Consider the following 21,627-nt stretch of genomic DNA (forward strand, 5'->3'; position numbering starts at 1 on the left):
ATTTTTTTATTAACCTCGTAGGCACTTCTGAACTGCAACTTGTGATTGATTGTTGGCTGCACTAGACTTTGTTCATTGTTTTAATTTCTTGAATTTCTATTCTGTATTAGGTTCATCAGTTGAATATGGAGTATTTGTTAACTGATAATAAATTAAATCATTTGCAAATAGAATACAAGATACCACTTTCATTTCTTTTGAAGTCACATATGTGAAGTATTACTTTTGATTTAATGACCACCATGCAGGGTACAACAAGAGTCATCTGATGGGGCTGACAGAAATCGTTTTCTAGTTAAATATGTTGACTATGCTTTTGATGACTTTGGCGGTAGGCAAGCACCTGTATACCCTGGTTTATCTACAGTGTGGGGCAGCTTGGCACGTAGTAAGGTATGTTTTCTTTGGGTATTCGTATGTCCAAGTATGCTTCAATGTCCTGGGACAGAGCATATCTGTTCATCTTAGAGTCATTCTTTCGCAGTCTCTTGGAAACGAGTTATCTTCTGGTTTCCAAGTCCTATTGTAACTGATGCCAACAGAAGCTTAATCTTTTAACTTGCCTATGAAATAAATCCATATTACATCTTCCTCTTAAATTATGTGATGTTTGTTATACCTGTGCATGTTTCTGTGCTTTCATTATAGTGGAGTTTGGAAATATTGTCTACATCTCATATGCTTTTTCCTTTGGAGTGAGAAATTCTCACTTTTGATGCAACTTCAAGTAGTATGCTGTCTTTCATCTTTTATTGTTCTCCATTCCTTGGTCCATGATTTATATTTTCTTCATTGGTAAGGTGAGCAAGCCAGCAATGTGTAAGATGAAAGCTACAATTTCTGAATTTCTAAACTTGGAATGAACTTTTTTGTTTGGATTAGTCATAAACTACTCGATTTTAATTTAATGTCAAGATTTACTCATATTTTCTTCTGATTGGACTATGTGACTAAATTCTAGCAGTCATACAGGATTTGAATTATTAATGCTGGATCTTATGATATGTATAAACTGACAACTGTGAGCAGCAATAGATCTTGCATTTCCGAGTTATATACAAGTAAAGAGTTGTTTTAAGTTTCGTTCTCTATCTCATGTGATCAAGGAGACACAAAAACCCAATGGACGGTTGGTTATCATACTATTCTCAGGCCTCTCCACTATGGGTTTGCATTCAGATAATAATGGTAGTTGCAATAGTCAGACTTGTGAAGTATCATAAACCTGCTCTGTGTAATTGTTCATTGCTGGTAGGTTCTGGAGGTTTGTAATTGTGCTAAATTTTGTTTTCTGAAACAATTCATTTAGCCATTTGCGAAAAAAGGAAAAAAGATATGGGCAGTTGAACCAAACACCAATTACCAGTATAATCAATTTGGTGGCAGGTCAATTTATTGCTAAATTAAACCTTTTGGTTCGGTTTGCTATTTGGTTTAACAGGGTTGTAAAGAAGAGAGAACTATTGCGGTTAGGGGAGTCTCTATTTTGCTTAGTTCTACTAATATAACAAGTCATAGGAAATTTGATCCATATAACTAGGGGTGTTTGGCATTTGGTCTAAATGACCAAGCCCAACTGGGCGAAAATGAAATAGGGTTTTGATTCAGTTTGGAAAGATCAGGGGGCACGTATTGGTTGTCTGTAACTCTGTATAATATATAGCATTTATGTTAGCAATTGTGTTTTGTTTGTACTCAATAATCAGCATAGAATTATGCTGAGTATACCGGTTGGAAGTTACATTGTAATAGGCACTATAGTAATACCTCGGGGTGTTTTTATCATAGAATTGTTTGTTCGAAAATTTATATAATAACAATTCATCCATGTTCCAATGACTTTGTCTATGCGACTTCTTTATAGGGAAATGATGAGCCTGGTACTCACGCTTGACACTGATGTATTTATGAATTAAATGCATATATTGTATGAGTATGAACAACTAATCACAGAATAATTAGAATGACCTCCAAAATTATGTTCTTTGCTGAACTTAAAATTCATGTAGAATTTTTAAAGTCTTCGAGTTCACTCTTTATATCACAATTGTAATCAAGGTTCGTAATTTCATATCGTACCGACATATCAAGCTTTGCTCGGTATGGTACAGTACGAGCGTATCGAGCGATACATCAGTATTGCTCGGTGTGTGTGTGTATATATATATATATATATAATATAATATAAAAATCAATATATGAATATAAAAAATATATAATAAGAAAAAGGAGGTGTACGTTGCCTTGGTGACGTCGCCTCTTTTTCTTCTCCTTGTCTCGTCAAACAAGGAGAAGAACGTGATTGTTAGGACTCTAGCTTGGAGAGTCCTAATTGAGAGGGATATTCATGTAAAACTGTTAGGACTCTAGCTAGGAGAGTCCTAATTGAGAGGGACATTTTGTTAGGACTCTAGCTAGGAGAGTCCTAATTGAGAGGGGCATTCATGTAGGAGGTGTTTTCTTAGAGAAGAATTAGGAGTTGTAAGGGAATAGAAGTCTTGACTAGGAGTCCTATTAGGAGTTGGTTAGAAGTAAGAGTCTTAAGTAGGAGTCTTATTAGGAGTTAGGGTTTAGAAGCCCTATAAATAGCCATGTATTCCTTCTCTTTTGATAAGCAATAGATGAATCTTTTTTGCAGCCTTTGAGCAGCAACTTGGAGGGAGGAACCCCTATAGAGTTCCAAGGAGGTCGATCCCCTAAAGAGATCAACCCCAAGTTTAGAATCTGCAAGGGTTCTAACACCTGGTATCAGAGCAGCGTTCTTGGCGTCTCGCTGCCCTTCCACAGCCATCCATCAACCCTCTACAACCATCCAAAGCAATTCCCACAATTGCTTAAAAGATCGTCACCGAATTCCGTCATCATCTCCACCACCACGGATCATCCTTTGATCTTTCCGTGAATTGCAACAGGTTCTGGTTTCCTACCTTACTGCTGCTGCAATTTAGTTATCCTTATTCAAAAATCCAAAAAAAAAAAGTCGTTCCTATATTGCTGCATAAACTTTTCGTCACAAAGTTTTCATCTCTACGACGAAAGATACATTGCAGAATTCCAGCCGCATAACACCATCTGTTTGATCTTGCTACTGTGCTTTTTCTATCCAAATTTCTACGAAATTTTTATGACATCTTTGACACTTCTTAACAGTGGATTTCCCTTTGGTTTCATCGAAAAATTCTCAATATAAACTACTGATCTTTTACGTCCAATCTGCTGCACTTGAATTGCAGAATTCAAGCCGCATAGCACCATCTGTTTGATCTTGCTACTGTGCTTTTTCTATCCAAATTTCTACGAAATTTTTATGACATCTTTGACACTTCCTAACAGTAGATTTCCCTTTGGTTTCATCGAAAAATTCTCAATATAAACTACTGATCTTTTATGTCCAATCTGCTGCACTTGAAAATCTATGCTGCAGAAAATTTCAGCTGTATATCGTTGCCTTAACCCATCTATTTGCAATCTTTTTTGAATGAAATTTCTTATACACTTCATAGATTATCTTGGCTTCCATCTAAGATTGATCTATTAAGAAATTCATCTCTAAAAACAAATTTTCATCGTAACCCGCTGAAATTTTTCGACGATAATTCTGCAATTGCAACTTGCACCAATTTCTTTGTTGTTATACTGCCGAAATTTTCTTGATTAAATTAGATATCCTTGTTGTCATATAAACTGTGATTTTGCTATCAATTCCCTCCTCAATTCTCTCAAGTTTTTGGTGGAAATTACGTTGAGAAACCGTTGTTTCTTCGACGACAATTCTGCTCTTACAAGACAGCACATACTTGTTGCAACTTCCACGGATTTCTGTCAAACCTTTGCTACCATCTACCACAGATCCAAAACTTTCATCCACAGCCCTAAAACTCTACCAAACCACACCCTCAAACTGTACCCAAAACAGCCACAAAACAAGCCTAAACCGCAGCCTACATCCACCAATCCACCAACACTTTCGACCATCACTTCTCTCAACCTATACATGCCTTTAACCCAACAGCAAAAGAGAGATCTTAACATCATTGATTTGGGGCTATATACTATGGCATCTAAGGAGGCAATTAATGCTAAATTCGAAGCCTTGGAGGCGCGAATGGAGGATAAGATTCGGACGCTCTTTACCGAACTCAGATTGGGCCGACCACTAAGCCCGAAGAAATCATATCAAGGAGAAAGCTTTGCCCAATCACACCAAGCCCGAAGAGATGACTTCCAAGGGAGGGTAGACTCTATGACCAACCCCAACTATCCATGCATGAGAGTGGACTTCCCTAGATGGGAAGAAGGAGACCCGATTGGTTGGATCTCGCGCGCGGAGCGATATTTTCGGTACCACAAAACCGCGAATGTATCTATGGTGAAAATTGCAGCTATACATTTTGAAGGGATGCTATACAGTGGTTTGACTGGTTTGAACATACTTATGGAGTCCTTTCATGGCGTCAATTCAAAGAAGGACTGCTGATTCGCTTCAGACCAACCGATTACGAGAATATTGACGAACAACTAGCAAAGATCCAACAAACCTCCACCATTCAGGAGTACCAAACCAGGTTTGAAAGGTTATCTAATCAAACTCGTGATTGGTCTCAAAAACAGCTATTGAGGACCTTCATTGAGGGCTTCAAGCCGGAGATCCGAGGAGAAGTTAAAGCGCGACAACCGTATACGCTTATGGCAGCCATCTCTTTCGCACGACATCAAGAGGAGCAATTGAACCATGAAGCTCGGAGGACTAGGGTCGCTCCTCAACCAGTAATATTGAAGCCCTCAGCCCCCCCTACTGTCGACCAAGTCCCTGCACCAAAGAGGTTAACAGGAGAAGAGCTTCGGGAGCGATATGCGAAGGGGTTATGTTGGCATTGTGACGAGCCGTGGAGCCGTGAGCATCGCTGTCGTAAAGGGGGACTTCTTATGATTGAACCGATAGAAGAAGAGGTCATTGAACATCCAAAAGAGAGCCTTGAACATGAAGAAGAAGATGCAGAAGAAGAGCCACAACCGACTGAAGTTACGGTACATACACTAGCTGACTACTCAAACCCGCAAACGATGAAAATTGGAGGCCTTCTCAAACAACAACCAATCACTGTTCTCATCGACACGGGCAGTACTACTAACTTCCTAAATAGTAAGCTTGCTGTTCGGATATCATTACCTATCGAGAATCGCTGCAGGTTTGATGTTAAGGTCACCGACGGACGGATTTTGAATTGTGATCATAGGCGCTTGCAGGAGAAACTATTGCTGCAGGATCAAGAGATAATTGCAGATTTCTTCCTTCTCCCTCTTAACAATCATGAGGCCATGCTCAGAATTAAATGGTTGACGACATTAGGTGATATTTCTTGAAATTTTATGAAACTAATTATGAAATTTTATAGTAAGGAGAAACAGGTGACATTGCACGGGAAACGTGGGGGCGACATAACAACGATTTGCACACAACAAATGGAGAATGTTTTGCATAAAGCATGCAGCGGCTTTTTGATACAACTTGAGCAGCAAACTAAGGGAGAGCCAATAGAATTTGAAGATCCAAATCTACTTCCTTTGCTTGCTGAATTTTCAAATATATTTGACGAACCGCGCAACCTACCTCTTACCTGTCGGCATGATCATTGTATAATGATTCTTTCAGGCAAATCTTCAGCAAATGCTCAGCCATATCAGTATCCACATCTCCAGAAGGATGAAATAGAAAGGATTATAAAAGAGATGCTCGAAACAGGAGTTATTCGGCCAAGTTGCAACCTCTACTCTTCGCCGGTGCTACTTGTACGCAAGAAGGACGGAACAAGGCGAATATGTGTTGATTATCGAGCTCTCAATGGCATAATCATCAAGGACAAATACTTTATTCCAATAGTAGATGAATTGCTAGATGAAAGGGAGCACAAATCTTTACAAAGCTGGACCTTTGATCCGGGTATCATCAAATACGAGCATGCGAAGAAGACATACGGAAAACCACCTTTTGAACACACAACAACCACGAATTTTTGCTTTCTTCAACAAAAGGTGGAATATCTTGGGCATATCATATCAGAGGAAGGTGTGGCAGTGAACCCCTTCAAAATTGGAGCAATGCAAAACTGGCCGACCTCGAGAAATATAAAATTGCTACATGGCTTTCTAGGTTTAACAGGCTACTACCGCAAGTTCGTGAAAAATTATGGAAAGATCAGTGCACCACTTACTTCCTTACTAGAAAAAGATGTCTTCCAATGGTTGGACAGAGCCTCCGCTGCCTTCGACAAACTTAAGGCAGCCATGACGACGACGCCGGTGCTAACACTACCAGATTTCAACCGACCCTTCATTATTGAGGCCGACACATCTGGAGTCAGAATTGGAGCCATTCTCATGCAAGATGGTCGACCACTCGCATACACTAGCAAGGCATTATCTCCCTCCGATCAAAATATGTCAACATATGATAAGGAGATGCTCGCCATTGTGCGCGCAGCAACGAGGTGGAGATTGTACTTGATCAGGCGATACTTTCAAATCAAGACCGACCATAAAAGCCTAAAATATCTCTTGGAGCAGAAGATATCTTCCCCCGAGCAGCAAAAATGGGTAACAAAACTTCTTGGATTTGATTTTGAAATAACTTACAAAAAGGGGAAAGAGAATGTTCTTGCAGATGCGCTTTCGCAGCTACCCGAGCAAGTTGAAGTTTCGACCGTTTCACTTCCGACCAGCGACTTCCTTGAGGATATTAAGATGGAATGGTAGGAAGATTCAGAGACTAGTAAGATTATAAAAAAATTGGAGGAAGCACCAAGCTCCGTGGCTCATTACAATTGGGACTCAAAAGAATTACACTATAAGGGTACTAAATTGAAAAGGAGTATGGCATATCACCCACAAATCGACGGCGAGACAGTTGTAAATATGTGCTTGGAGACAGCCTAAAGCCACCCACCAAATATGACTACCCAAAGAGAACTCCAGACCCAGCGAAATGCCATTATTGATCGACGAATCGTGACTCGACGACGACGACCCACTAATGAAGTTCTAATACAATGGGCGAACCTACCAATAGAAGATGCCACTTGGGAGAACTATGACGACTTGAAGATCAAATTCCCAGAATTCATGAATCATTAGCCTCGAGGACAAGGCTGATTTGAAGAGGGCGGGTCTGTTAGGACTCTAGCTTGGAGAGTCCTAATTGAGAGGGATATTCATGTAAAACTGTTAGGACTCTAGCTAGGAGAGTCCTAATTGAGAGGGACATTTTGTTAGGACTCTAGCTAGGAGAGTCCTAATTGAGAGGGGCATTCATGTAGGAGGTGTTTTCTTAGAGAAGAATTAGGAGTTGTAAGGGAATAGGAGTCTTGACTAGGAGTCCTATTAGGAGTTGGTTAGAAGTAAGAGTCTTAAGTATGAGTCCTATTAGGAGTTAGGGTTTAGAAGCCCTATAAATAGCCATGTATTCCTTCTCTTTTGATAAGCAATAGATGAATCTTTTCTGCAGCCTTTGAGCAGCAACTTGGAGGGAGGAACCCCTATAGAGTTCCAAGGAGGCCGATCTCCTAAAGAGATCAACCCCAAGTTTAGAATCTGCAAGGGTTCTAACAGTGATCTTCTCCTCACTTGCGGCATTCGACGAAGATGTTGAAGGCCGCAGACGTCTTCGGCCTTCGGCGAAGAATGCGGCGAAGAAGAAGCCGAGCTGTCACCTCTCCGTTACCTCCTAGATCGAGATCGTCGAGGAAGGCGGTGTCGGATCGGGAAGCGTCGTGGTTCTCCCGATTCTCCCTCTTCTCCGAGCGCCTTCTCCCTCGACGCATCTTCTTCCCTCACCGCAGCTAGGCTGATACCGCCCCGTAGTGAGTGGCGACGGTCGAAATCGATCGCTACCGTCTGTTACGGGCGATATCATTTGAAATTAAAATCCTTGATTGTAATTATGCTTTGGATGCACTTTTTTGTGAGATTAGTATAATGCTTTATTTAATCTTTATTAATTTATGAATTCTCTTGTTTATTGTTTGACAGGCCAAGGGATATAGAGTCGGGCCTGTTTATGATGATGTCTTGGCAATGGCATGGTTCTTTTTGGAGTTGATTGTAAAGTCAATGGCATTAGAACAAAATCGTCTCTTTTACCACAGTCTTCCTTCAGGTACAATAATGATATAGGTGGTATTCATTTGAAAAAAAAAAAGCATCTAGTGATTCTTGTTCGGCTGTCTTCTTACAATTTTTGCACAAAAATGGAAAACTGTTTTTTTGCCACTGAGAAGCATTAAATAATTCTTCAAACTCAAATTTTACATATATTCTTGAGACTGCAAGAATATTTTCACATTTTTTCTTTCAAAGTTAGATATAATCCTATCACTTTATTGCATTAAAGGTTTCAATATCAGTGTTGATGGAGATGTATGTGACAAGCAGTTCACTTTTGAGTTTTGAGTTTAGTGTTATTCACTTGTATTTATTTTTACTTTATGATTCCTTTCCTCTAGGTGAAGACATTCCACCATTGCAGTTAAAGGAAGGTGTATTCCGATGTATCATGCAGCTTTATGATTGCCTTCTAACAGAGGTTCATGAACGGTGCAAGAAGGGTTTAAGCTTAGCTAAACGCTTGAATAGTAGTCTGGCTTTCTTTTGTTATGATCTGTTGTCGATCATTGAGCCACGCCAAGTTTTTGAACTGGTATGTTATCTTCTACTTTGCAGTTCCTTGATAGGATTTGTTTTTTAAAGCATATCTTATTCTATAGTTGATATCATTGACATTTTTCGGGCTGTTGCAAGGCCTTTTCTGTTTCATACACATTTTGCTAAAAAGTTATGTTTGTGAATGAAGAAAATTAATCAAGCTTGAAGGTGTGAGAAGTCGGGAACATTTTATTGGAGTCCATTATACTAATGAAGTTATTAAAAAATGCCTTCAAATATAATAGAAACAGATTATTAGAAACAGGAAAAAGGAAATACATGCTACCATGGCAAATAGTGGGAAACATGGGTGTTGCTGGAACAATTGAGTACTCTGGAAGCCTGCCCAAAGGTCTCAAGTTATGTAGCGGTTTTTTTAGGGATTTCATCTCTTAACTGGGGTTACTTCACTATGACAGAAGTAGAAGCCTCCCAAGCAAAATTTTGATGGTGGAAAGAAAGAAAGAAAGAGAGATATTGTTGTTGTAAATATTGTTAAAATGTCCAAAAGCTATACCAGAGCTTCACAAGATGATATTTAACTCAGTTATCTATTAGATACGACCCAAGTTTAGTGCAGTTTTAGTTCCATTTGTTGATGAAAGTGCCTCTTTCAGTGTGGTCTTATACCTGAACTGGCATCTACTAACGATTGTTATTTGTGAAAGAGACATATATTAATGAAACTGCACATCTTCAAAGACATGACTATCCAATTTTGACTTTGTACAGAAAGGTTTTTACTTACAAGAAAGTGAAAGCAATGTGTAAACACAGTCTTATTTTCTCTTGTGCCATAACAAACTTTGAATCTGTTTGTAACTTTAATTCATATAAACACAACATGTGTTTCACAAAAGTTAAGTTTAGGTCACTTTGGCTTTTATCAAAGAAAATAGCCCCTAAGAATCCTAAATGAACTCAAGTATGGTGTATGATTGAATGGAAACTCAGCATCTGTCTCTTGCCATAGAAGGAGTCCTGTTATGTTGGATTATTTTCATTAATTTAGATGATAGAAAAAGTTAAGTGCAGTGTAAATGTTTTCTCTTTTTCTTTATCATGAGGAGTCCTGACTCCTAATTAATAGAAAATACATCCACTATTATATCTATGAAAGGGAAATTATAGGAATTTGAAATGCTTAATACATAATTACATTTAAAGAAATGCATTCCTGTACAAAGTGCAAGGAAAGTCATCTTCTCACTTTTTTGTTTTCCTTTTTATTCTCACTAAATTTATTTTGCTTAAATCAATCTATCTTTTAGGGCCTAAATCTTTTCTTGCCTTACAATTTCCTTTGCTCGACCACCATTGAATCACTTTCTTTCTGCAATTGATTATTTACCGGTGACTTGTAGTCTTTTATGTAGGACATTCTAGATGATGTTTGTTTATTTCTTTATTTTTCTCATGCATATCTTATCTCCATAATTTGTTGCAAGGTTCGCTTTATTAAATATAGGTTTTTTTTTGTTAAAAGGCCAAAAGTTGTACATGAGTAGCTCCTTGAAATGGACGTGCTATAACTTGTTTCTGATATCTATACTCTGTTTGCTGTGACATATATTGAGATAGACAAGCTAAGCTTTTTAGAATCTAGGCTGATGATCTTTTTTTCCAGGTTTCATTGTATATGGACAAGTTTGCTGGGGTTTGCCAATCAGTTTTGCATGATTGCAAACTGACCTTCTTGCAAATAATATGTGATCATGATCTCTTTGTGGAAATGCCTGGGAGAGATCCTTCAGATAGGTAGATTTGGAAGTTGTTTTTGTCCAATTAGTAATTATAGTCGTTAATGCAGTTAACATGTTGAATCCTAATTCGTCTATAGTACTGCTAACATTTTTTATGCTTCATATTCAGAAGAATGCTAATGCTAGGGGCGTGTCTTTTATAAATATCTTTCTGGAAATTAAAGTAACTATGCATTTGTTTTTGGCACTAATGCAAAAAATTGTAGAAATCCCAAATGAACATTTTGGAATAGGTTCTTGTTTTTATGATTTTATCAGTGTACCTTTTGATTTTTGCAACTTAAATTACTTTTCGAGATGTGTATGTGTTTTGCACAAATGCACACACAGTATAAGTAAAATTACTCAGATTTTGATGGATGCACGGAGATGCATTGGTCCCATTGTTAAATGTTCTTATTGTTGGCTGTAATGTGTATCAAGACTTTATCCAACTTGTGAAAAATCAGAATGTGTTAAATGTGATATTCTACCCAGAATAAGAAGTTATATGCTAATGAACTATGATGAACCATCTCTGAAAAGCTTGGGACATATTGTGATCTTGATAGATTTTCAAACACCATGATTATAACCATGATTGGTTATTGCATTTGAAATTTATATAGTTACTATGATTTTATGCCCATTTCTCCTTTGAACTTTCTTAGCTGATTTAACCTTTCTCTCTGTTTTACTTACTAATGAAATATATGCTAAGGTCAAAATTTTCTCAAATGTGAACAATTTATTCAAGGTGCCCTTTCTAGAGGTTACATTTTGCCTTTGTTGGTGGATGGTTCTCACGTAATTCTTTGTTGAACAGAAATTATCTCTCATCCGTTTTAATTCAGGAAATATTCCTCACCTTGGATCACGATGATTTATCACAACGGGCAAAGGTAGGATGTTGTGCATTGTGTGTTTGGATGATTTAACAGGTTCTCCTTACAATGTTGAACTTCTAAAACTTTTGTATTGGTCAACATAGGCAGCTCGCATCTTGGTGGTCCTAATGTGCAAGCATGAGTTTGATTCTCGTTACCAAAAAAGTGAGGATAAGTTGTATATAGCTCAGTTATATTTCCCACTAATTGGTCAGGTAGGGTAAATGGCCAAACTTTCTTGTTCCATTTTCTCCATTTTGGGTAGTTTTTTCTTCTTTAGATAAACTTGTATCCTAGTCCAGGACTAGTTACTGCATTGATGGTTAAGCATGGTGTTATTTGAGACAATTTTTTTTTATTTCGTTGCTTTTCTTCAGGGTTGTTGCTTGAGAAGCTTGAATAGAGTTTAAACACTGTATTTTGCTCTGTTAAAAAATTACTCATTGTAGATTCATCTTTGTCAGTATATGCAATTTTTGGTTGCTTTTGACTCATAAATAGAATAATTTATGTATTATGTTTCGATAACTTGAATATAACTGAGCATCTATGGAGTTTAGGTAGCAAAATTTGAATACCAGTGCGATAATGATTTCGACAAGGGAATGTAATTTCCAGTACTGGATCTGTATCAGTCCATGGCTAAACTGGTATGACTCGGTTGGCATGTACTGAAGTACCAAATTTCTGATTGGAAAGAGGAGACGGAGGATGACGTGTTGAAGATATATCAGTCTGGCAATGGAAGGTGGCAGGCAGGTGGTGTCTGAGGAGTTGCACATCTGCAGCATGTGAGAAGATACTAAGAAAACCTATGCACAGGGTATTGTGAAAAAGAAGGGGACTGGGACACCCGAAAAGGGGCAGTCCACATCCTGGTTCACGCTAGGAGCCTAGGACTGGTAAACACTGGTCAGTATGAACTTCCATGGTTTTGCAATCCATGGTTTCGGCTATCAGTTGACTAGTACGGTACTAGTGTATATCATACTGACCTTTACTATCTTGTATGTCAGAAATAAGTAAAAAGATTAAATACTGATTGATGCCAACCTCTATGGTTTGGAACTGGTTTGGGGTTGAACCAGTAAATTTCAGTCAGTACGTATTGGTTCAACTGATATATGAAGCCATGTTGTTTAGATCTGATAACCAATTGTGCTTAGGTATTTCAGGTCCAACTTGTATTTACTTTAGGGGGGGTACCTAGTTTTTCCTCAAGCACAGCATCATTGAAGCCATTCTGTGCTCTAGCTGATACTTTACTCCCAAGAAACCTGAATCCGCTGAGTAGTGCATGCTATTCAGCCTATTAAATAAGAAGAGGTGAATCTTGATGCTGTTGTTCCAGGGGAAGCCTAATCTATTGATCGTCAAGGCAGTTTTGGCCCAAATTATGGACATAGCCACGGTGTTAGTACTTAGTACTAATGAAAAATTTTCTTATTGCCCATATTTGTTGAGCACTTTTTATAAGTTACAAACCTGACACTAGTTATCTATATTCTGTATTTGATTTTAACGTAGCCGTGTGTAATGGGAAAACACTCATAGTAGAGTCCACTCACAAGCATGAAACCTGCTGAATTGTCATAGTGACTAATGTTACATGACTTGTGTCAGTGTGTTTTATTATAAATGCTTGTATGTATTCTATGTGAAGGAAAGTGATGTTGAACCTGTTCCAGAAGAATAGTTAATCACATGCATAACACAAAATATGGGGCCCTGATTCCCTTTTACGACCTTGTTAATAATTACAAAATATAACTTTTGAATTTATTACTGTCAACCTTAGGGGAGATTTTAGTATGAAAACCCTTGTAGCACTTTGGTGATTTTTGTCTATTTTTCTCTTTTATTGATGACAAAACTAAAACAACCTCTACTGCCATCCTTGGAAATCATTTAAAAAACCCTTGTGGCAGTTTGTGGATCGGTTCTTTTAAAATTTTTTCTAGATTTTGCCTGTTTCTCTTAATACTTAGTTTTATGATATTATCTTCTCCATCTCGTTCTAATTTTATTTGATGTCGCCGAAGTGACAGTTGTATGATATTATAGACTATGCTGATAACCACCTGCAGTTTTTATGTCGAAATCGAGAAAATCTTAAGTCCAACTTGTAACCTATTATTTTTATGTTCTTTTTACTAAGTTTTGCTGTACTGCAGTGTACCACTCGGTATGGATGGTATGTATTAGTCCTACAGGGGACCGGTATAGGTGGTACATTGGTACGCTCTCATGTACCATGTGTTGGTATGCTCGGTATAGCTTGGTACAGTTTGTTATGTACCATACCGATAGTTAGTCGGTACATCGGTACGGACTAGTAAGGCAAACAATACTTTTTACATGGGTGAATGTTCAAAGATATTTGATGTGTGCATGTGTTTGCAGTGATTATTCAATCATTTATGATCTTGAAGCTATGATTTTTGTTTTACTTGGCAATTACCTTGTGATTGGTCAATCATGTTCACAATACAGCAATTTCTGTATTAAGTTGTACTTTCTCTATTTTGAATTAGGCTTTGCGAATGGTACAAATAAATCTTTCTAGTAGCAACATGCATGCATTGTTAAGAATTTTAATTCTAATAGCTGAGGTATATGGTTTCATGTTTTCTGTGTTAAAATTTTACTAAATAAAAAGAAAAAGCTTCTGCAGAATATGATCCTCTGGCTCTGCCTTTTTCTTTGCCATATTTGTGATCACCAATGTGATAACACCATTTCTTTTATATATTGCAGATACTAGATGAGATGCCCGTGTTCTATAATTTAAATGCTGTTGAAAAACGTGAGGTCTTAATTGTCATTTTGCAAATTGTAAGGAATTTGGATGATCCATCACTTGTTAAAGCATGGCAACAGAGTATTGCTCGAACCAGATTATTTTTCAAACTCCTTGAAGAATGTCTTTTGCACTTTGAGGTTCGTATTGCATCTTCTCATGCATAAGTTTGTCATGGGAAGATCTAGTAGCTCTCGTTTCAGCCGCAGTGCAAATTTTTCACTATTTTTTTAAGCCCTCCCGATTTGTAGACATACCACATTACTGTTTTTTCCTTGTTGTTCAGAAGAGCTGGTAGCTGTTTGAATGTGATGCATGCTTGTCCATCTTTCAATTAGCCTGGCTGCTTCTTTAGAATTATATTCCAACATTATCAAAGTTTTTTAGCCTCCCTACTTTGTAAATTTTCCACTCATTTGCTCTTTTAAGAAAAAACTATCGATTTCTTTTTCTTCTTTGCTGGTGTTATTTATTTCATTGAGCTCTTTCCTGTGGTTGGGTTGGAGGGTGGGTGATGGGAGTTTAGTTGTAATGTGCATCATTCCACTTTTTTCACTTTTTATTGTTTCATCTGGTAGCATAAGAAGCCAGCAGACAGCTTGCTTTTGGGATGTAGTTCACGCAGCCCTGACAACGAAGGACATGCTTCTCCAAAGTACTCTGATCGTCTTTCCCCTGCAATTAATACGTATCTTTCTGAGGCTTCCCGTCAAGAAGTTAGAGTATGTCCCACTTTTACACAGTTAATATGCACCTTATATTCTCTAATTTGGTATCTAGCTTGAGCGATAAGTATTTATTCGTTAATTTCATGCACTTTGTTGTTTTAATTTTGACTCATCTCCTCAAGCTCACCTAAAATAGACCTTCACAGATTTTGTTGATTATTTTACTGCACAAAGAAAGTTTTAGCGTGGCAAAGATTAGTCATTTGTATAGTCAAAGGGTGTGGTCATACAAATTAGTTATCATTTTTGTCAACTTCTTGTTGTAAAGTAGAATTTTGGCTACAAGTAACTATTCTGAACCAGCCCTGATTAATGGTGACAGGCCCAAGATTATGTCAATGTAGTTCTTTGCAAGTTTAATTGTAGGTTACTTTACAATGTATTTTATACTGACAGATCAATGGTGACAGATTCAAGAGTATGGTTGATTTTATGCCACCATAAAATCAGTGAGACTGACATGCAAGCCTGAGTGTCGTGTGTTCGACTACCAAACTTGGATCACATCATTGTTAATTCAGGGCCAAAAGAAAATAAAAGCAAGATGTGAAGCAGCCTCTGATGGCCAATTAACAAGCATGAAGGACACTATCATCTGAAGAGAAGAGAGATAAAAATTGGAAGAAAGGTGAAATGAATGGGCTTCTGGGGTATTAGCTCTCTCGTAGAGGGAAGTCGGGTAGAGGAAAGCGTGGAACAGTTCTCTCTTTGTCTGACTCCACTGCTAACATATGTTTTCATTTCTAATTCTCTCTCCTGATTTCTTGATGTCTGACATTGAGGTTGTTGTCTGGCCCAGGCTACTTTTGAGGCCAGTCTTTGTAGCTCAGCAAACTGACAGTATATTAGTTGCTTGAAATTGACGTCATCTGTAATGCCTACTTCCTATGTTTTACTCTCATGCCTACCTTTTTACTTTCTCATCTGATCAATCTGACGTTGATATCTGAATCTCAGAATGTTGTATGGACATGCTTTATTGCTATGGTCTGCTTAATTTTGATGTAGTTTTTAAGATCTTAAGTGAATCTAGCCACATTCCATTTATAACTGCTACTCATGAAAATTAATTGTTGTCTTGTATTACTTCACAAAGTTCATTTTAGTTATGGACATTACATTACTTCACATAATTTTTAAAAAGTATTGGCTTGTACAAAGCTCATTGACAAATATAAGCAATGTGTGCTATATCTGTCAAGACCAATTCAGTTAATCTTCTAGTAATGATGATGCCTTATTTTCTGACCATTGAATTCTATGACTATGTGTTGCTTCCTCAGGGGACACCTGAAAATGGATATTTGTGGCACAGAGTCAGTCCTCAGCTAAGCTCACCTAACCAACCATATTCTTTAAGGGAAGCTCTTGCACAAGCACAATCTTCTAGAGTTGGAGCTACAACCAGAGCTTTAAGAGAGTCTCTCCATCCTATACTGAGGCAAAAATTGGTACATCTCATAGGTTCTTGAATTAATGTCTCTCAATTCCAAAATCACAGAATGGGTTTTACACCTTCAAATTTATTGCAGGAAGTTTGGGAAGAAAATTTGAGCACTGCAATCAGCCTTCAGGTTCTGAAGATTATTGACAAGTTCTCAGTTGCTGCAGCATCTCAAAGCATTGCCACTGACTATGGAAAGCTAGATTGTATCACATCTATATTGATGGGCCTCTTTTCTCGGTATCAACCATTGGCATTTTGGAAAGCTTTCTTTCCTGTGTTCAGCCATATATTCAGTGTTCATGGTGCAACACTGATGGCAAGAGACAATGATCGCTTCTTGAAGCAAGTTGCATTTCACCTCCTACGGCTTGCAGTTTTTCGCAATGACTCCATCAGGAGAAGGGCTGTCCTTGGTCTGCAGATACTTGTTAGGGTAAGGATGTTGATTTTTTCAGATGACATCTTCTGAAGAATTTGCATCAAGTATAAAATATGAATATTTACATTATGCCTACAGAACTCATTTTACTATTTCACGAACACAACACGGCTGAGGGTCATGCTGACAATCACCTTGTCAGAGTTGATGTCTGATGTACAAGTAAGTCAGATGAGGCCTAATGGTTCTCTTGAAGAGAGTGGCGAAGCTCGACGACTCAGAAAATCACTGGAGGAAATGGCAGATCAAAGTACGACCATAAAACTAATAAATGATTGTGGACTTCCTGGCAATGCACTTGAGGCAATTCCAGAATGTTCAACAGATAATATTTGGTCTTGGTCAGAGGTCAAATATCTATCGGACAGTCTTCTTCAGGCACTTGATGCAGGCCTTGAACATGCACTTCTGGTAAAATTTATATGTATTATTTTAGCATGGAACCTTATTATGAAATTAACATTTTGCTTCATCTAGAATTAATGTGGATATCTTGCCCATGTTAAACATGTGTGGTATGTTAATGTTTTACGTTAATGTTTTTTTCGAATTATTTTGATGCTCAAGTTACCAAATATTCATTTGTTAAACTGTAAAGTTTCTGTAACTTCAGAGGGAACATGGGAAAAGAATAAAGTGTTTCAATGTCTTTTGACTTGTCTCATAGTGTAGTTTTGTTCTTTAACTTCAAAATTTTAATGATAGTCAGGACAATAAATATTTTTTCTCGCTTTAAATTTTTATCCAGTCTTACTCTTTACAGTGGGCTTATATTTTGCTAATCATTAATTACAACTTGGAATTGCTTTTTGAAACTGTGTTCCTGTCTTCCTGATTATTGAAGTCCTATCTTTAGGTTTCATGCAGTTCTCATTGGTTGCAGGCTTCTATTATGACTGTAGATAGATATGCAGCTGCCGAGAGCTATTATAAGCTTGCAATGGCTTATGCATCTGTTCCTGATCTTCACATTATGTGGTTACTGCATCTGTGTGATGCTCATCAGGAGATGCAATCATGGGCAGAAGCAGCTCAATGTGCAGTAGCTGTTGCTGGTGTCATTATGCAGGTGAGGATTCTGAAGTGTAACCTCATTTGTCTTTATGCAGCTTCATGTTATTATCTTTGTGTTCTCTCTGGCTTGTCCCTGTCTTTAGGCCCTTGTTGGAAGGAATGATGCAGTTTGGAACAGAGAACATGTGGCTTCATTGCGTAAGATCTGCCCAATGGTCAGCAGTGCAGTTACTGCTGAGGCATCTGCTGCTGAGGTGGAAGGATATGGTGCATCAAAGCTCACTGTTGATTCTGCAGTTAAATACCTTCAGCTAGCAAATAAGCTTTTCTCGCAAGCTGAGCTTTATCATTTTTGTGCCAATATTTTGGAACTTATAATTCCAGTCCATAAAAGCAGAAGGGCATATGGCCAACTCGCAAAATGCCACACATCCCTTGCAAGCATCTATGACTCGATTCTTGAGCAAGAGTCGAGTCCGATACCCTTTATAGATGCTACCTATTACCGAGTTGGATTTTATGGAAATCGATTTGGAAAGCTAGATAGAAAGGAGTATGTATACCGGGAGCCACGAGATGTTCGTCTAGGTGACATAATGGAAAAACTAAGCCACATATACGAGTCCAGGATGGATGGCAGTCATACCTTGCATATCATACCAGATTCTCGACAAGTCAATGCCGAAGAGTTACAGCCTGATGTCTGTTATCTACAAATTACAGCTGTGGATCCTGTTATGGAGGATGAAGACCTTGGCAGTAGAAGGGAGAGAATTTTCTCTCTGTCTACCGGTAGCGTACGTGCCCGAGTTTTTGACAGATTCTTGTTTGATACTCCATTTACAAAAAATGGAAAGACACAAGGAGGCCTAGAGGACCAGTGGAAGAGACGAACAGTGCTCCAAACAGAGGGCTCATTTCCTGCTTTGGTGAATAGGCTTTTGGTTGTCAAGTCTGAATCCTTGGAGTTCTCTCCTGTAGAAAATGCAATTGGAATGATAGAAACCAGGACAGCGGCATTAAGAAACGAGCTAGAAGAGCCTCGTAGCTCGGAAGGTGACCATCTCCCGAGGCTTCAAAGTCTACAGAGGATACTCCAAGGCAGTGTCGCTGTGCAGGTAAAACATTTTTTCTTTAACGAGTTATTTTGCTACAGATTATAGATTGCTTGTTTTGCTACAGGTAAAAGTACTTGTTTTGTTAGGAATTGATTGAAGTCTCCTGGTCACTATAGATTATAGTAGGTCTTGTTAGTCTCAATCTGTATGCTTTGATTGTATAGATTTTTGGTTTGTTGATATTTAGTTTTCTTCTCACGTGACATCCTTTCGATGATGTATTCTGGACCTTTTGATACAGGTGAACAGCGGTGTTTTAAGTGTTTGCAAAGCTTTTCTATCTGGTGAACCTGCTACAAGGCTTCGGTCGCAAGAACTGCAGCAACTCATTGCCGCGTTGCTTGAATTTATGGCTGTTTGCAAACGTGCAATCAGGGTACACTTTAGACTGATAGGTGAAGAAGATCAGGACTTCCATACGCAGCTTGTAAACGGGTTCCAGTCGCTTACAGCTGAGCTTTCTCACTACATTCCTGCCATCCTTTCAGAGCTTTGACTACCTTTTCTTTTTCCCTTGTAACCTGCTTATATGCTGCTTGTTTTCCATTGGTGCCGATGTTCATATTTTTGTAAAATTATTTTTTGTTGTATATGTCCTTGTCTTGACAACATGGTCTAGAATTATCTACCGGTTCCATTTTGTTTCGTCTTTTTTAAGATTAAGATCCATCTACTTCTCGACAAGGAGATGGCATTAATGTACTATGGAAATTGTCACGGATTGACAGTCAACATGGTGGCCTGCTTTGTTGAGGCTTCTTTTATCATTTTTAAAGAGCCTTTTGTTCTGGGCCGTAAAGCTGAAGCTATGATAGATAGTCCACTGAGAAGAATGTCTTCGAGTCATCAATGCAGGATTTTGAAAATTGTCTGGGCTAGTTTGAAAAGCATTTGCAATAACAAAAGAAAACATCCTTGCAGTTTTGAGTAGATGTTCTCTTTATATTTGTCATGGCTAATTTGCTGCAGTTAGGTTTGAACTGTGAGTGGCTACTGCTCACATTCCAGCCATTAAAGAAAATCCTGAATAAGGAACTCTAATGCTTGTTCCAGTTCTTCTATACTATTCTATATTAGGGATAACTTATGAGAAGGAAATTTAATGTTTGTTTCAATTGTTTTGCATCTCTTCTTTTCTAGGGATATTCCTATGATGAGCTCAGTGGAACTCGAAGGTGAGGCAGTTTAGGTGGTGTTAAATATTTGTTTGGGTCTCATGCAGTGTAGGGGGTGACTTTTTGGGTGGTGTTGAATCATCGTTAGTGCATGTTATGTGGTCTTATAAAGTCATTGTGAATATGATTGTAGTCGAAAAGCAAAAGTGGCTCCCATGGTTTTACAAGTCATTGGATCTTTTCTTGATGCAAGAGCTCATGTGCAATGCTTGCAAGACATAGGGCTGAGGTGGGGAACAAGAACATGATATTTCAAGGTAAAGCACTTTTGGCCAATTACCACTATAAGCTTGTTGCTCAACCTCCTTTTGTTTGTAAACAATCATGGCATTCTTCTTTCTTGAAGCTTTGGAATCAATATCCAAAAGGTTTGTTCCTTTTGGATATTAATCATTTTGGAATTTACTCTGGTGGGTGGCTGTACAGTTACACCCACGAATAAATGACTTCATTGTACTGATTTGGCCAATACAAATATCCATTTTTCTTCATTCCAGTTGTTTGGGATTATATATATATATATATATATATATATATATATATATAGAGAGAGAGAGAGAGAGAGAGAGAGAGAGAGAGAGAGAGCGCCTGTAATTGTAAATAGGCAGTTACAAAGGCGTGAAAAGTGTTGCCCGGGACCGTGGGCCTCGTTTACCTTCTGCGTAATGGGTCTGCTCACCGATAGTACATTCACCGTGTTGGCTCTGCTCACCGTCAGCCATCGTACACCATCTGCATCTTGGGTCTGCTCACCGCAGGTCATAGTAAGATAACGGAAATTCTGCGAATTTCCTGGTTTTATTTTTTTTTGGGGCTCCTTAACTGCCTCGTGGAACTAGGTAACCTTACCTAGAAGTAGAGTCACCCCCTCCCCCCGCTCTGCTGGGGTCAATCACCGCTAGACCTCGTACACCATCAGCATCTTGGTCTGCTCACCGCAGGTCATTGTAAGTTCACGGAAGTTGGACAAATTTTCCAGGGTTTAAATTTTTTTGGGGCTCTTTATCGACCGAATGGAGTCAGGTAAGCGTACCTGACCGTACAGGCACCGCTGTGCCTGGTAGGATCTGGTGACCGGTCGTGTGAATAAATCGACCAAACACTGGAAAGCTTTTACGACAAATTAAAATTTTCTTTTAGGCTTTCTTCCGATGAAAGGCGGGTGGTAACCCACCAGAAAAGGATCAGACCTTCCATCCAAATTCCACGCCACGACTGAATCATTGGACACATGAAGAGTTCTTCATGCCTGTGTGTGTGTGTGAGAGAGAGAGAGAGAGAGAGAGAGAGAGAAAGAGAGAGAGAGAGAGAGAGAACGACGTAACGAGTTTCCGACTCGAGACTGCAGAAGAACCTTTTGATGCATTTGTCCTCTTTCAACAGAGACGTCTCCCCATATTCATTAAAACACGGATGAGAGATTGTCAACCAATCTAAACTGAGTAACTTTCAAATCATCCAGGAGCTTTTAAACTGATGATCCCATTCAGTGTAACATCAATCTAAACCAGTCTGAGTTGTCAGAACTCATTCAGCACCTTTTGCAGCGTGCATAATGATAAAATTACTTGTTGCAGACC

General features: G+C 38.4%; 1 protein-coding gene across 2 annotated transcripts in view; it reads left to right on the forward strand.

Moving 5' to 3' along the window:
- LOC104000767 (guanine nucleotide exchange factor SPIKE 1) overlaps window positions 1-19,639 on the forward strand; it is a 38,444-nt gene extending 18,805 nt beyond the window's left edge. The window contains exons 18-31 of one of the 2 annotated variants that reach the window (XM_065170964.1): window positions 249-393; window positions 8,026-8,152; window positions 8,499-8,692; window positions 10,325-10,455; window positions 11,266-11,341; window positions 11,431-11,541; window positions 14,084-14,266; window positions 14,705-14,848; window positions 16,138-16,305; window positions 16,387-16,734; window positions 16,819-17,151; window positions 17,624-17,809; window positions 17,898-18,872; window positions 19,114-19,639. In XM_065170964.1, the coding sequence (XP_065027036.1) occupies window positions 249-393; window positions 8,026-8,152; window positions 8,499-8,692; window positions 10,325-10,455; window positions 11,266-11,341; window positions 11,431-11,541; window positions 14,084-14,266; window positions 14,705-14,848; window positions 16,138-16,305; window positions 16,387-16,734; window positions 16,819-17,151; window positions 17,624-17,809; window positions 17,898-18,872; window positions 19,114-19,368 (3,376 nt within the window). In that variant the 3' untranslated portion in view covers window positions 19,369-19,639. The remainder of the gene's footprint in view (window positions 1-248; window positions 394-8,025; window positions 8,153-8,498; window positions 8,693-10,324; window positions 10,456-11,265; window positions 11,342-11,430; window positions 11,542-14,083; window positions 14,267-14,704; window positions 14,849-16,137; window positions 16,306-16,386; window positions 16,735-16,818; window positions 17,152-17,623; window positions 17,810-17,897; window positions 18,873-19,113) is intronic. The other variant, XM_065170965.1, reaches the window with a different exon arrangement.
- The last annotated feature ends 1,988 nt before the right edge of the window (window positions 19,640-21,627 follow it).

This window comes from Musa acuminata, chromosome BXJ3-10, assembly GCF_036884655.1.
Source record: "Musa acuminata AAA Group cultivar baxijiao chromosome BXJ3-10, Cavendish_Baxijiao_AAA, whole genome shotgun sequence".
Taxonomy (NCBI): Eukaryota; Viridiplantae; Streptophyta; class Magnoliopsida; order Zingiberales; family Musaceae; genus Musa; species Musa acuminata.